We start from the raw sequence: 17,246 nt of genomic DNA, 5'->3' as shown, positions 1-17,246 counted from the left end.
TATCAATAATGACAAACCTCCTGGCAGTGACAACTTAGATGGAAAGCTACTGAGGATGGTGGCTGACTCTATAGTCACTCCTATCTGTCATATTTTTAATCTGAGCATAGAGGAAAGTCTTTGTCCTCAGGCCTGGAGGGAAGTCAAAGTAATTCCGCTACCCAAGAGTGGTAAAGCGGCCTTTACTGGATCTAACATCGGACCTATCAGCTTGCTGCCAGCTCTTAGCAAACTGTTGGAAAAAAATAGTGTTTGACCAAATAAAATGCTTTTTTTCTGTAAAGAAATTAACAACAGACTTTCAGCATGCTTATAGAGAAGGGCACTCAACATGTACTGCACTGACACAAATTACTGATGATTGGTTCAAAGAAATTGCTATCTATCTAAACTCAACAAAAAAAGAAACAGCCCTTTTTCAGGACCCCGTCTTCAAAGATCATTTGTAAAAATCCAAATAACTTCACAGATCTTCACTGTAAAGAGTTTAAATGCTGTTTCCCATGCTTGTTCAATGAAACATAAACAATTAATGAACACGCACCTGTGGAACGGTCGTTAGGAAATTAAGGTCACAGTTCTGAAAACTTAGGACACTAAAGAGGCCTTTCTACTGACTCAAAAACACCAAAAGAAAGACGGCCAGGGTCCCTGCTCATCTGCGCAAACGTGCCTTAGGCATGCTGCAAGGAATCAAATCAATCAAATCAAATCGCATGAGGACTGCAGATGTGGCCAGGGAAATAAATTGCAATGTCGTACTGTGAGATGCCTAAGACAGCGCTACAGGGAGACAGGACGGACAGCTGACCGTCCTCGCAGTGGCAGACCATGTGTAACAACACCTGCACAGGATCGGTACATCCGAACATCACACCTGTGGGACAGGTACAGGATGGCAACAACAACTGCCTGAGTTACACCAGGAACGCACAATCCCTCCATCAGTGCTCAGACTGTCCACAATAGGCTGAGAGAGGCAGGTCCTCACCAGACATCACCGGCAACAACGTCACCTATGGGCATAAAGCCACTGTCGCTGGACCAGACAGGACTGGAAAAAGTGCTCTTCTCTGACGAGTCGCGGTTTTGTCTCACCAGGGGTGATGGTTGGATTTGTGTTTATCGTATAAGGAATGAGCGTTTCTCAGAGGCCTGTACTCTGGAGCGGGATTGATTTGGAGGGACCGACAGGGTCTGGGGTAGTGTGTCACAGCATCATCGGACTGAGCTTGTTGTCATTGCAGGCAATCTCAACACTGTGCGTTACAGGGAAGACATCATCCTCCCTCATGTGGTACCCTTCCTGCAGGCTGATCCTGACCTGACCCTCCAGCATGATAATGCCACCAGCCATACTGCTTGCTCTGTGAGTGATTTCGTGCAAGACAGAAATGTCAGTGTTCTGCCATGGCCAGCGAAGAGCCAGGATCTCAATCCTATTGAGCATGTCTGGGACCTGTTGGATCGGAGGGTGAGGGCTCGGGCCATCCCCCCCCCAGAAATGTCCAGGAACTTACAGGTGCCTTGGTGGAAGAGTGGGGTAACATCTCACAGCAAGAACTGGCAAATCTGGTGCAGTCTATGAGGAGGAGATATGCAGCAGGTGGCCACACCAGATACTTACTGTTACTTTTGATTTTGACCCTCCCTTTGTTCAGGGACACATTATTCAATTTCTGTTAGTCACACGTCTGTGGAACTTGTTACGTTTATGTCTCAGTTGTGGAATCTTGTTATGTTCATACAAATATTTACACGTTAAGTTTGCTGAAAATAAACAGTTGACGTTTCTTTTTTTGCTGAGTTAAGAACTCAGAGGGTTTCTTTAATGGAAGCTTCTCTAATGTCAAACATGTAAAGTGTGGTGTACCACTGGACAGCTCTCTAGGCTCTCCACTTCTATTTTTACCAATGACATGCCACTGGCATTAAACAAAGCATGTGTCCATGTATGCTGATGATTCAACCATTTATGCATCAGCAACCACAGCTAATGAAGTCACTGAAACCCTTTACAAAGAGTTGCAGTCTGTTTTGGAATGGGTGGCCAGTAATCAACTGGTCCTGAACATCTCTAAAACTAAGAGCATTGTATTTGGTCCAAATCATTCCTTAAGTTCTATACCTCAGCTGAATCTGGTAATGAATGGTGTGGCTGTTGAGAAGAAATGAGAAGAAAAAGCCTGAAGGAAGCAGGAGAGATGACGAGAAACTCATTTGGTTTACCATTTTAGCTGTGGATTAATTTCCGGAGTAGAGGACCTTGTGCATTTCAGGTAAAATAACAACCCAATGTTTTAATCTCAGGACAAATTAGCTAGCAACCGCAAGCTAGCTAGCTAAGTTGCCATGAATGTTTAATGCTTTTCGACCTGTCCCCAAACTAATATAATTGGTTCAGAGTTGTTGAGGTTTCAACCTGCATGTGTGTCCTGATCGGGTCTGGTGTGGGATACAAAATCAGCAGGCGCGCAAGCAGTTTGGTCAGTATGTAACAAGGCCAGACGAAAAGAGGCCTTAGTCATGCTCTAGAGGTAGTAATCCCTGTCTGTGTGCTGAGGGCCGCCAGGCAGCATGAAGAGAGACAGCCCATCAATCTGATGTCTCCTTAATACCCTCTGCTTCAGCACCAGAGCCAAAGCCAGGGGCCCAGACCCAAACCTGGTGGGCTGCTGCCTGCACCAGACCCGTGGTTGTCTGGTTGTCTAGAGGGGGTGGCCGGGCTCATCTCCGTGGGCTGAACAGGAGCTGATTTATGGGTGCCCTGGCAGAGAGAGCCGTGGTTCCCTGGGGGTGAGGAAGGCTGGAGAGAAGCGGGGAAGGAGCGGCTGAGTGCCCAGACAAAGGGTCGCTTGTGAGTGAACGGGGATGAGGAGGAGAACCGCCTGAACTGCGTCTGTTCAACGAGCCCCGGTGAAAAATCACAAGAGCTCTGAGAATCCTCCCACTGGCAGGGACAAGAGGAGGAGTGTGTGGGAGGAGGAGGGGAGAAGAAAAACACACACCAGGGTTAGGGTCAATCCATTTAAATTCTAGTCAATTCAGGAAGTACACTGAAATTCAAATTCCAATTCTCGTCGATGCTGTTCAATGGGGAAAATGGGGAAGTGGAATTTGGTATACTTTCTGAATTGACTGGAATAGAAAAGGAATTGACCCCTAACCCTGACACAGCCTGCTCTCTGTTGCTCTGAGCGAGCGACCACCAGTAGACCACAGTAAAGGGGCTCTAAAGTCAGGGGGGAACAGTTCAAGGAACATCATCCTCCCACACACACACACACCCAAACTAGCGTGTGATGATTACAGAGGAAAAGAGCGGAGTATGTTTGACTAATGACGTCCAGGGTGAGGTAGCAGTCAGGTAGGGGTGAGGAAAGGCAGCAGGGGTGAAGGAAAGGGCCGTGGAGGGAGAGAGAGAGAGAGAGGGGTCACTACTGCACTGCTGTTGCCCTCTGAAGAGACAGACGGGAGCTTAAGTGTGTGTGTGAGAGCGAGAGAAGAATAAAGATGAGGTTGTGAGCATCTTGCTCTGCACAGACATCACCCCTTGCCAAAGTGAACTGCTACGAGAGAGAGAGAGAACAGGTCCTTTTATTGTCTCATTAAAGGCTTTAGCTCATAACTCACTAGGGAAGAAAGATGACACAACATACTCTATACTACCTTCGTGCTTCTACGCTACAATCACACTTTCCATTCTCTGTGTGTGTGTGTGTGTGTGTCTACTTTGTGGATTGTGGCTGAGTGTATTCCAGTCGTAACCCCATGGCCAGCCTCACACTGATGTCTGTTTAGACAGGCTTGATGTGGAGCACTGAGTTTACGGTTCCCGCGGCCATGAAACCCATGACGTTATTTCAAACACAAATAAAAACCTGCGTCTGGCTATAACCGATGCATCTTGTTCAATTAAAGCTCATCTTTTTGTGATTGAATTTTACACCAGATGTTTCCACAACATAAGGTAAATACATGGTTCTGTCTCTTGGACATGCTAAAACGGGCCTGGTGCTGGATGACACCATGAGACTGAAGAAGAAGACACTGAAGCGAACATCAACATCTTCAGGTCTGTCTGTCCTTATGGCAATTATTACCTGAAAGATCCAATGGAAATCAGTTCAACATTCATATACACGGACAATATTTGTCAGTTTCTGTTCACTTCTGCATTTGTAACACTTCTTTAAGACAAAGATAATGAAGGTACAGGTAACTGCCAAAATAAAGGAAACGCCAACATAAAGGGCGTTGGGCCACCACGAGACAGAACAGCTTCAATGCACCTTGGCATAGGTTCTACAAATGTCTGGAACTCTATTGGAGGGATGCAACATTTTTACACAAGAAATTCCATATTTTGTTGACGGTGGTAGAACACTCAATTGGGTTGAGATCTGGTGACTGAGACACAAAAACGATCCACATGACTTTAAGCATGATGGGATGGTTTGACTGCTTAAGTACCTCAGGAACCAGACTTATGTGGAAGCACCCGCTTTCAATATACTTTGTTTCCCTCATTTACTCAAGAGTTTCCTTTATTTTGGCAGTTACCTGTGAATCAATGCATTGTAACTGTGGATTGACAGTCAGTATGGAGAAAGAGAGAGAGAAGTTCTCTCTGGGCCCACCTGGTGGACAGTCTGGAGAATGACAGACTAGAAAGGATGGGAGGACAACCAACAGAGGAGAGGGCCAGGGTAAAGGAGACAGACATATTCTGGGAGCTGTGGCCTTGTGTGTAATTAATTTGTGCTTGTGAGTTTATGGGCCTATTATGTGTGTGTGTGTGTGTGTGTGTGTGTGTGTGTGTGTGTGTGTGTGTGTGTGTGTGTGTGTGTGTGTGTGTGTGTGTGTGTGTGTGTGTGTGTGTGTGTGTGTGTGTGTGTGTGTGTGTGTGTGTGTGTGTGTGTGTGAGCGCATGCATGCATGTGGTTGCGCGTGTGTAATAGTATTTCATCAAGCCAGCCAGGTATTTTGAGGACTCATGAGGTCTGTCCTATAGCAGCAGCAGTAGAGGTCTGGTGGGTCTGTGGATGGAGTCACCTGCTGAGACCGCTCTAGACAGTGCACGAGGGCAGACCGGGGTTGAAGTGGCATTTTATGTGAGGCAATAAATTCAACCTCCATAACTGAAACTCAACCCCAAAATGAATTTCACCAAGACTTCCTCTACTCAAGTAGTTTAATACCATACACTCTACTACACACAATGACTTCAATGGCTTTCATTCCGACGCTCGGCGAGACGACGCGGTTGAAAAGCGATACTTCTTAAAAACACACATAGTTCTTAAAAACACAAGTAATCTGAATGGTTCTGGTTGGTGGCTCTGTCACTCCAGACCGCTCTGATAAATCATCTTTATCCTGATATCTGAGGTTTCTCACAGCATTTACGAGGAAGTGCACATTTCAAACGCGGTCATTTTAAAAATGAACGGGGGGCTGATAGGTGGGTCCCTTAAATAAATACAGAAAAGGACGCTTGCCATGACCCATGGAGGGAGGGAGGGAGGGAGAAGGAAAAATAAACTAAGTTGTCTCTCTCTCCCACACACACACACAATAGACAAACAGCAGTATTGTCCCTGGTGCTGTGTTGTGGATCCGGTGATCTGGGCTGTCATCCTGCCATCCATAGGTCTTCTAGAATTTCTCTGGGCCAGACCAGACCAGGCCAGACCAGTCTCTCCCGTCCCAGGGCTGTGTGCGCTCATTGACACGGCAGGCCGCTTAACAACGACAGCAATGGAGTTTGCAAGACAGCAACAACAGTCCTGAGACTCAGGCTAGGCACACTCAGCTAAAGAAACACACAGCCAGCCCAGCCAGGCCATAAAACAACCCACTAGACGCACTTCATCTTTCTCTCAGATCCCTTTTGACTCTCTGCCCCCCCTCTCCTCTCTCCTCAGGCCTCTTCGGTGCTCTTTAGAAGGAGATGAGGAAAACTCCACAGCACTTTGATTACAATAAACAGAACAGGGGATTTAAAACACAACCACACATCATTAAACCACCGCTTACATTACTAAACCAGACTGGATCAGTGGTTTATACAGGTGTGTGTATGTACGGATGCTCTTGCGCAACCATGCACGTGTGTGTGTGTGTGTGTGTGTGTGTGTGTGTGTGTGTGTGTGTGTGTGTGTGTGTGTGTGTGTGTGTGTGTGTGTGTGTGTGTGTGTGTAATTCTGCTAGTTCTATTACTGACCAATAGGAAGAAGCACCACCAACACAATGTCAGATATATGTTTAGTTAATAATGACAGAGAAGGGTTTTCAGGGCTCTGATGATGAGAAGAGCAGAGAGTCTAAAGGCCGTACAGATGATGGAAGGAAATAACCCATCGCTATATGCCATGTTGGTACTCTGTCATGTATGTACAGACGCACACAGAGTGCTGGCATTTTGGGGAGAGGACGACAGGTTAATAAATCAACGGGCCGCGTGCCACAGGTGATAGTGTGACACCGCCTCTCTCGCTTCTCTCCTATATTTATGCTCCCAGAGTAATTTCTCCTCTTTCATCTGTCGCTTCCTGTCCTCCACCCTGACGTTCTCATCCATCTTTTAACCTTCCTCTGAATTGTTGCCCTTTTTCACTCTCTCACTCCTTCCTTATGCCCTTCGAAAATGATCACTTGTTCCCTGGGGCCATGAGAGCTGGATTTTCTATTCCGTAGCAGCTGGGAAGAAGCGGGGGAGAAAGGAGGGAGGGGGGGAGAGGTCAGGGAGAAGAGTGGGAGAAAGTAGAGAGATGAGAGGGAGAGATGGGATCTAAGGGTGCAGTGTTATTGGAAAAGGCGTGTCATATCATTCTGAGAGTGAGAGGAGCCAGGTAGCTACATGGAGAGAGGTGAAAGGTCGCAGGAGGAGAAATAACAACAGTGAAACCTCATCTGACTCCCAGCGGGAAACTCCACGGGGGTAGGGTATGTGTGTGTGCGTGTGTATAGGTGTCCTGTGTGTGTGTGCAAACCGGGGCGAGGGGGAGCTACTTACGTCAGCGGCCAGGGAGCCAGCACTGTCCAGGATGGGGGCAGGACTATGCTCCTCATAGTGCTGCAGTCTCTCATGGATCTGAAGGAGAGACCGAAAGAAAGGAGAGATTAAGAGAAAGGAGAGATGAAGAGAAATAAAGGAGAGACTGTTGTGAGTTGTGGTCAGAGAGGGGGAGGCTGGGCTAGGGAAACACACACTAGTGTCTGTTAACACACACACAAATAAAGTCATTCTCAGAGGGCTACCGGAGCACAACAGACTGCTTTAGTGCTTTTCACTTCATTCTCCAACTGTACCATCAATCCTGCTCTCCTCCACCTACTGGATAACTACTAAATACTATCAATATAGGACCGCAGCACCAAAAATAACATGTTTCAACACTTTACAGACACACACAGAGGACAGGCTAAAGATGAAACACACAGAGAGACAGAGACACAGAGACAGAGACAGAGAGAGAGACAGAGAGAGAGAGAGAGACATACAGAGAGACAGAGACAGAGAGACAGACACAGAGAGACACAGAGAGACACAGAGAGAGAGACACAGAGAGAGAGACACAGAGAGAGAGACACAGAGAGAGAGACACAGAGAGAGAGACACAGAGAGAGAGACACAGAGAGAGAGACAGAGAGAGAGACAGAGAGAGAGAGACAGAGAGAGACACAGAGAGAGACACAGAGAGAGACAGAGAGAGAGACAGAGAGAGAGAGACGGAGAGAGAGACGGAGAGAGAGACGGAGAGAGAGACGGAGAGAGAGACGGAGAGAGAGACGGAGAGAGAGACGGAGAGAGAGACAGAGAGAGACAGAGACAGAGAGAGACAGAGAGAGAGAGAGAGAGAGAGAGAGAGAAAAAGAGAGAGGGGGGGGGTAAAGGGAGAAAGCGAGAGATCGACACAGTTGCCGTAGAGCACACAAAAAAACTACTTAACATGGCTTAAGCATCAGCGCCACAGGTCATTTCCACAAAGAAATACTTGAATCAGTTATAGAACCCATTGTCCTTTATGGTTGTGAGGTCTGGGGTCCGCTCACCAACCAAGAATTCACAAAATGGGACAAACACCAAATTGAGACTTCGCATGCAGAATTCTGCAAAAATAATGCATGCAGAACACCAAATAATGCATGCAGAGCAGAATTAGGCTGATACCCGCTAATTATCAAAATCCAGAAAAGAGCCGTTAAATTCTACAACCACCTAAAAGGAAGCGATTCCCAAACCCTCCATAACAAAGCCATCAGTGTGCCATCACAGCAAGCAGCAAGATTTGTAACCTGTTGCCACAAGAAAAGGTCAACCAGTGAAGAACAAACACAATTGTAAATACAATCCATATTTATGTTTATTTATTTCCCTTTTTGTACTTTAACTATTTGCACATCATTACAACACTGTACATATACATAATATGACATTTGTAATGTCTTTATTGTTTTGGAACTTCTGTATGTGTAATGTTTACTGTTCATTTTTTATTGTTTATTTCAGTTTTGTATATTATCTAGCTCACTTGCTTTGGCAATGTTAACATATGTTTCCCATGCCAATAACGCCCCTTGAATTTAATTAAATTGTGAGACGGAGAGAGAACAATGAGAGAGAGAGAGAGAGGGAGATGGGGAGATAGATAGAGAGAAGCTGATAATATCATTATGATTAGACGTGTCAGTGACATCCAACCCAGCTGACACTCCTGGGTGTGTTCATAAATTCACTCTGGCTATCAACTCTGATTTCAGAGCACTCTTGTCTGAAAGTGCCAGAGCCCAGAATAACTGATGAATTTACTAACGCTCAACACCCGTTGAATATGGCCGGTGTTGGTAAACGTTGTCAAAGAAGGATACTTAAATTGTTGCACAGTTAGAGTCACCAAAGCTCTGGTTAACATGAACAGCCTAACCAGCTCTACTAGGGAGAGTAAAATGGTCAGAGTGAGGTATTCTCATTTGTGTCTAGAAGTAGCTAGCAAGCTAGCCAATGTTAGCCAGTTAGCTTGGGTGCTTGACTGCCGTTGTGAGGTCAGAACACTCAACCCTACTCCTCGGCCAAAGCGTCTAGTGTGCACTCTGAATGCTCCGAGAGGGAAACGCTCGGAATTTACGAATGCCCAGAGTGCACTCTGGCACTCCAGATTGAATTTACGAATGCCCAGAGTGCACTCTGGCACTCCAGATTGAATTTACGAACGCACCCTGTCATGTGTGATGTATGAACTGCTGCCAAAGAATGCCACAACAAAACAGGATGTTGTCAGGGCCTATCAGCACATCGTAGAGGGACAACCACCCACCTACTGCCTCTCGCTCCATCCCTCTATCCCAGGACCGGGGTGTGGAGCTGGGCCAAGGGTTGAGTGACAGCTGGGCCCAAGCCCTGGATCATTCCTAGATGTCCCAGCAGCCAGCCTACATTCCAGCACCACGAGGCTGGAGGAGAGAGCCCTTTGGCTGGGGTGACAATGACAGAAGAGTCCTGGCCCTGGAGCTTGGAACGGCTGGGTGCCTGGAGGGCCTACGCAGAACGGCACTCACTCAATCTTTCTTTCTCACTCCCTCTCCCTCTCTGTCCCCCTCTCTCCAATACTCTCCCTCTCTCTGCAGACATGGAGCAGAGACAAACCGCAACCAGCGAATCACTCACTAGGAGGAGGAGAGAAGAGTTTGGGGGAAGGGTTTGTTTTCTGACACGTTGTTAACAACTACAGTTGCTGTGTAATTAAAACCTCTCTGGATTTTTGAGAACTATGTTACCCGGACAACGTCACAGCCTGTGTGTGAATAAAAACAGGAATGCGCCTGCATGGGAGGAGTGTGTAAATTACGCCACACGCAGGACGGAATTAGTCTCCTCTAACGTCACTTTCAACGGCTAATAATTGCGGTCACAGAAAGCGGTAAAAAATGGAAGGGGATTTAAAATGGTATATTTGAACAAAACAACATGTCAGTCTTGAGATAATAAAACGTATGCAGAGCATTGCAGAGGGAACATGCTGGTTTTTATAGAAGGGAAATAGGTTCCAACACAGCTACAAGAGAAAATGATCGAATCTATGATTAGGAGAAAGGCATACATTTTGGAAGTCCCATAGAGACCAGAGGTTTTTAACTGGTGTGCCTTGAGGAACTCAGGTGGGCCACAACATTTTTCCTAATATTTTGGAACAGTCACTTATAAACGTACATGGAATTGTGACTGGAAGGACCAGAGCCACTCAGACAATATATTGCATGGCACATGGTTACATCTGTATCATTTGAGCAGTGTACATCAACAGCATAGTCATTGTATTTTTTGACTTTGCCTGTGAGAACCATTAGTACAAGCAAGTCTGATTAGGTTTACCTGAACCCCAGCATCTGCTGTAGAAACAAAACGGAACATGGCTTAGTGTCAGTGGTTGCACCTTTACAATGCAGAAAACTGCGAGTCTCCTGCAAAAAAATATATATATATATATTTTACCGGAGTAACTTTTCCACAGTGGCATGGATTGCGGGACGCTCTTAAAAAGGGGTACACAAAACATGAAAATAGTTCAAATAAATCCAATTTGATCTATAGAAAACCTGTGTCACCGAAAATATTGGTCAATATCACGAAATCAATTAATAGGGACATTTTAGGTGTGCAGCAGAATTTGTTTTATCCCATCAAAATTTGCCATGGTTCAAAAAAGGTAGGGAACCACTGATAGTGACCATAGATTAGATCATTTTTTATGGCTTATACATTTAATATTGTCTTCATATTGTGGTAATATACCAGTATCGGATTCAGCCAGAAGATCTCTGGAGCTAAATCATCCAGTGTCTCAGTCACAGACAGACAGAATGAGAGTTAGACAAGAGCAGTATTGTTACCGGGTCAGGTTTAAGGCTGTAGGCTACAGTACCAGCACAGAGGAATAACAGTACAGGAGATCTGGTCCCCACCAAGGGTTCCAATCCCCAAGATAAATCCACATTACTCGGCCATAAAACACTGCATTAGGCGTGTCCCCTGGTAATCTGGGGAGGGGAGCGCTAAACTGGGGAGCCTGACGGCTGCTCCTCCTCTGCTCTTACTGAGTTTTGAGACTAGGGCTGGAGCTTTGCAACTAGGGCTGGAGCTGGAGCTTTGAGACTAGGGCTGGGGCTGGAGCTTTGAGACTAGGGCTGGAGCTTTGAGACTAGGGCTGGAGCTTTGAGACTAGGGCTGAGACTGGGGCCGGAGATTTGAGACTGGGGCCGGACCTCTGAGACCAGGGCCGGAGCTCTGAGACCAGGGCCGGAGCTCTGAGACCAGGGCCGGAGCTCTGAGACCAGGGCCGGAGCTCTGAGACCAGGGCCGGAGCTCTGAAACCAGGGCCGGAGCTCTGAAACCAGGGCCGGAGCATTGAGACCAGGGCTGCGGCTGGAGCTTTGAAACCAGGGCTGCGGCCGGAGCTTTGAGACTAAGGCCGGAGCTTTGAGACCAGGGCCGGAGCTTTGAGACCAGGGCCGGAGCTTTGAGACCAGGGCCGGAGCTTTGAGACTAGGGCCGGAGCTTTGAGACCAGGGCTGGGGATGGAGCTTTGAGACCAGGGCCGGGGATGGAGCTTTGAGACCAGGGCCGGGGATGGAGCTTTGAGACCAGGGCTGGGGATGGAGCTTTGAGACCAGGGCTGGGGATGGAGCTTTGAGACCAGGGCTGGGGATGGAGCTTTGAGACCAGGGCTGGGGATGGAGCTTTGAGATTAGGGCTGGAGCTTTGAGACCAGGGCCGGAGCTTTGAGACCAGGGCTGGGGATGGAGCTTTGAGACCAGGGCTGGGGATGGAGCTTTGAGACCAGGGCCGGAGATTTGAGACCAGGGCCGGAGATTTGAGACCAGGGCCGGAGCTTTGAGACCAGGGCCGGAGCTTTGAGACCAGGGCTGGAGCTTTGAGACCAGGGCTGGGGCTGGAGCTTTGAGACCAGGGCTGGGGATGGAACTTTGAGACCAGGGCTGGGGATGGAGCTTTGAGAACAGGGCTGGGGATGGAACTTTGAGACCAGGGCTGGGGATGGAACTTTGAGACCAGGGCTGGGGATGGAACTTTGAGACCAGGGCTGGGGATGGAACTTTGAGACCAGGGCTGGGGATGGAGCTTAAGACCCATCTCAAGGATACTTCTGATAACAGGTACGAATCACATTGCAGACAGAGGACTAGGCTAAATACTCTCTCAGTCTGGTGTTCTACGGTAGCCTACAGAGTTCATCTCCCGCCGACACTCACAGCACAGCCCATAAAAGGACACAGGAGAAGCTCCAGTTACTTCCTCTTCAGCACATCCATCCATCACTCTGAAACACAAGGTGAATCAGAGCGAGAAAGTACGTCACTGTCTTCGCCTCTCCAGCATTCCAGAATGAGAATCACATCTGCTGAGCTAGTTCCACCGACACCGAGTCACTCCGTCTGCTGCTTAGTTACTGTGGAATTTCTCTGCTCTAGAATGTGAGATCCGATGGCAATGCTTTTTTATTTACAACTACAGGGCCACGACCAGATGGTCCCTCTGTCCGTGAGCAGAGCGGAGGACAGGAATGCATCAGTCTGCCTGCTGAACGGGACAGCTCGGAGCCAGCGCCGTCACGTATTGTAAAGTAATAACGAGCTGCTTTACATATCATAGCCTACATTCTTCAGGCCACCAGCAACACTCTGCTTGCTCTCCTGGCAGGCAGGCACTGTGTGTGTCGGTGGAAAAAGGTCTATAACACTGAGAGGTTAGGTAACAGCCAGGCAACGCCAGGCCAAAGACTTAGTTAAACCCAGAGCAGAAATAGAAGCTAGGGGTGCATACCACATGGCATCCTATCTATGCACTAAATAAGATACAGGGCACCATTTGGAAAGCAACTGACAGCCTGGAAGCTAGAGAATCCCACAGGCAGGAATTAAAGGCAGGGATTTTGACTGCAGTGAGTGGAGGACAGACCGAACGTCGCACGATCAGATGAGCTTCGGGACAAATGTTTACCTTCACAGGGAGAGGTGCTTCCAGAAAACAGGCTACAATGAACCGGTGTGTCCTGATCTCTCAATGGAGTCCCCAGACCAGGTTGTCTCCCGTTCCATTAATACCCAACAGGCTTAACATACACACAGAAATACACTGAACATTACCCACAGCCCATGGATAGCGGACGTGAATATGAGATGTTCATGTATGAAATAGGATACCTTTTCCAGAGGGGATATAGCCCCGTGAGAACAGAACATCAGTCTTCCTCATCTTCAGTCATCAGTCTGGAACCCTCACCCCTGGCTGGTGGTCCAAATCTTGGTTACCAGGTTCGAGGTTGTCTGTGAACCTGGGTTCAATGCCAGCCTGTGGTGTGGCAGCCCCGTACCAACACACAGAGGACAGGCAGACCACAAGAGTGCACATCCTTCAAAAACACCAGCACCACTTAGGGACAATTACAAACGTCTGGCAGAACACCATCAACAAGAGAGAGACTGAACGAAAGACGGAAGGAGATATGGTGGGAGGGAGCGAAAGAGACAAAAAAAAAGTGAGAGAAGGAAAAAGATTGTAGAAAGAGAGCGACAGACAGAAAGATAGAGGTAGTGAGAGATGGAAAGAGAGAGAGGGCTGGATTGTGTTTCGGCTTGTGGGGCCAGCGAGGAGGCCTGGAACTCCTGCTAAATGTCGTCTGGCCAGAGGCACTCGACGTGACCACTCCACAGATCTACTCACCAACCCCTTCAATCCCTCCACCCCTCCGCTCCATTTTCCAGCAGGACCCAATGAAGTGTATCCAGTATCAAGAATCCACATCTCCAGTATCCACTGGTGGCTCAGATCACTACAGCTACTAACTTCAGAACACCTCATCAACCCCTCTCAGCATGGAGGGAGACACTGTGAGGAGGACTGTACCATGCAGGGGAAACAGACCAGGGGACCAGACACACACATACAGACAGATGTGCATGCTTGAGACAGAAATGCTTGTCAGTCTGTGTTTACCCAAGAACCCTGGTTACCCCATTCAGTCTCCCAGCACCAGAGAGGGTGAGGCTGGCTGGCTGGCTGTGTTCTCCTCTTCTCTCACACCGGTCGGCTTACAGCAGAGCCCTGGAGATGGTCTGATCTGGTCTGACATGGTGACCTGACCAGTATGGAGAAGTCCTAGACAGAGCCCTGGAGATGGTCTGTACTGGCCTGATATGGTGACCTGACCAGAAAGGAAAAGTCCTAAACAGAGCCTGGAGATGGTCTAATCTGGTCTGGCATGGTGACCTGACCAGAAAGGAGAAGTCCTAAACAGAGCCTGGAGATAGTCTGATCTGGTCTGACATGGTGACCTGACCAGAAAGGAGAAGTCAGAGACAGCCTGGAAATGGTCTGAACTGGTCTGACATGGTGACCTGACCAGAAAGGAGAAGTCCTAAACAGAGCCTGGAGATGGTCTGATCTGGTCTGATATGGTGACCTGACCAGAAAGGAGAAGTCCTAAACAGAGCCTGGAGATGGTCTGAACTGGTCTGACATGGTGACCTGACCAGAAAGGAGAAGTCCGAGACAGAGCCTGGAGATGGTCTAATCTGGTCTGGCATGGTGACCTGACCAGAAAGGAGAAGTCCTAAACAGAGCCTGGAGATAGTCTGATCTGGTCTGACATGGTGACCTGACCAGAAAGGAGAAGTCCGAGACAGAGCCTGGAGATGGTCTGAACTGGTCTGACATGGTGACCTGACCAGAAAGGAGAAGTCCTAAACAGAGCCTGGAGATGGTCTGATCTGGTCTGGCATGGTGACCTGACCAGAAAGTAGAAGTCCTAAACAGAGCCTGGAGATGGTCTGATCTGGTCTGGCATGGTGACCTGACCAGAAAGGAGAAGTCCGAGACAGAGCCTGGAGATGGTCTGAACTGGTCTGACATGGTGACCTGACCAGAAAGGAGAAGTCCTAAACAGAGCCTGGAGATGGTCTGATCTGGTCTGGCATGGTGACCTGACCAGAAAGGAGAAGTCTGAGACAGAGCCTGGAGATGGTCCTCAACCATCACATTGCCACAGGCATTGTCTCAAATACTTTGATATTAGCTCAAGGCCCTGAACAACTTGGAATGAAACCCTTAAACTCGTCATAAAATGGTAATATAGACAGCATTGTAAACTGCTGAGGGACAACAGACTGCTGCTGGGGTAGACTTGTATTGAAGTGTAGCTAGTTAGTTACTACCTGCTCCTCCGTGCCTGGGCAAAATAAATTATCCGGAGGTGGCTGACGCAGAATGAGCATCTTGCCTTGAGGAGGGAGGTCTGGCCCGGGCCAGCACGGCGCCTAAGCTCTGCTCAGAACTCCGGATCTGCTAGGAACACGCTCAACTCTCATTTGTCATGAAAATGTCTGGAGAATGTGACAGCTTATTAAGAGAGCAGATGCACTGGGGAGGGAGGCAAAGAGAGAAGGAGAGAGAGAAGGAGAAAGAGAGAGAGAAGGAGAAAGAGAGAGAGAAGGAGAGAGAGAAGGAGAAAGAGAGAGAGAAGGAGAAAGAGAGAGAGAAGGAGAAAGAGAGAGAGAGAAGGAGAAAGAGAGAGAGAAGGAGAAAGAGAGAGAGAGAGAGAGAGAGAGAGAAGAGAGAAAGAGAGAGAGAGAGAAAGAGAGAAAGAGAGAGAGAGCGAGAGAGCGAAAGAGAGAGAGAGAGAGAGAGAGAGAGAGAGAGAGAGAGAGAGAGAGAGAGAGAGAGAGAGAGAGAGAGAGAGAGAGAGAGAGAGATCTTTGCCCTCTAGGTTACAGAGAGCTGGTAGTCCCATCCACCAAACTACCAGGTGTGAAACAGGGAAGGGACTTAGGGGGTAGACCTAACTCACTCCATTCAATTAAACAAAACAGGAACATTTTACATTTGGCTAGAAATTCAAAAGGAAATTATCTTAACAGAGAAAAATGTCCTCCTGTGTGCTACCGATATCGACCCACTCGAATCCCCATACTTTAATGAAGACATCTTCTCCACATCCTGGAGGGGAATATCAATCATTTCCAGGCCCAGGGACATGTACGAGTCTGTGGTGACCTACATGCCAGAACCGGACAAGAACCTGACACCCTCAGCACACAGGGGGACAAACACCTGCCTGCAGGTGACAGCATTCCCTCCCCCATATGCCCCCCTAGGCACAACTATGACAACATAACCAACAAAAACAGGTCACAACTCCTGCAGCTCTATCGCTGGGTATGTACGTAGTCAATGGTAGGTACAACTATAGCTCATCTCTTGGCAGTAGTACTGTAGACTACTTTATCACTGACCTCAACCTAGAGTCTCTTAGCGCATTCACAGTCAGCCCACTGACACCCCTATCAGACCACAGCAAAATCACAGTCTACTTGAACAGAGCAATACTCAATCATGAGGCATCAAAGCCAAAGGAACTGAGTAACATTTAGAAATACTATAGATGGAAGGAATGCAGTTTGGAAACCTACCACAAAACAATTAGGCAACAACAAATCCCTTGTAGACAATTTCCTGGGTAAAACATTCCACTGTAATCGTGAAGGTGTGAACTTGGCAGTAGACAATCTTAACAGTATATTTGACCTCAGCTTCCCTATCAAATCTAAAAATCTCAAATAGAAAACCGAAGAAAATGAACAACAATGACAAATGATTTGATGAAAAATGCAAAAATCTAAGAAAGAAATTGAGAAACCTGTCCAACCAAAAACATAGAGACCCGGAAAACCTGAGTCTACGCCTTCACTATGGTGAATCACTAAAACAATACAGAAATACACTACAGAAAAAGTATGAACAGCATGTCAGAAATCAGCTCAATGTAATTGAAGAATCCATAGAATCTAACCACTTCTGGGAAAATTGGAAAACACTAAACAAACAACAAAAATAATTATCTATCCAAAATGGAGATGTATAAACCACTTCTTCAATCTTTTTGGCTCTACAACAAAGAACAAAGAACAAAAACATATACATGACCAAATACAAATCTTAGAATCAACTATGAAAGACAACCAGAACCCACTGGATTCTCCAATTACCTTAAATGAGCTACAGGACAAAATAAAAACCCTCCAACCCAAAAAGGCCTGTGGTGTTGATGGTATCCTCAATGAACTGATCAAATATACAGACAACAAATTCCAATTGGCTATACTAAAACTCTAACGTCATCCTTAGCTCTGGCATCTTCCCAAATATTTGGAACCATGGACGGATCACCCCA

General features: G+C 47.4%; 1 protein-coding gene across 1 annotated transcript in view; it reads right to left on the bottom strand.

Annotated features, from left to right (window-relative positions):
- Positions 1-17,246, bottom strand: part of LOC118373687 (MAGUK p55 subfamily member 7-like) — a 295,718-nt gene that overhangs the window by 144,817 nt on the left and 133,655 nt on the right. The window contains exon 5 of the mRNA XM_052483289.1: positions 7,019-7,096. Within this exon, the coding sequence (XP_052339249.1) occupies positions 7,019-7,096 (78 nt within the window). The remainder of the gene's footprint in view (positions 1-7,018; positions 7,097-17,246) is intronic.

This window comes from Oncorhynchus keta, chromosome 28 (assembly GCF_023373465.1).
Source record: "Oncorhynchus keta strain PuntledgeMale-10-30-2019 chromosome 28, Oket_V2, whole genome shotgun sequence".
NCBI lineage: Eukaryota > Metazoa > Chordata > Actinopteri > Salmoniformes > Salmonidae > Oncorhynchus > Oncorhynchus keta.
The sequence above is the reverse complement of the archived record's forward strand: the minus strand, read 5'-3'. Positions and strand labels throughout refer to the sequence as shown.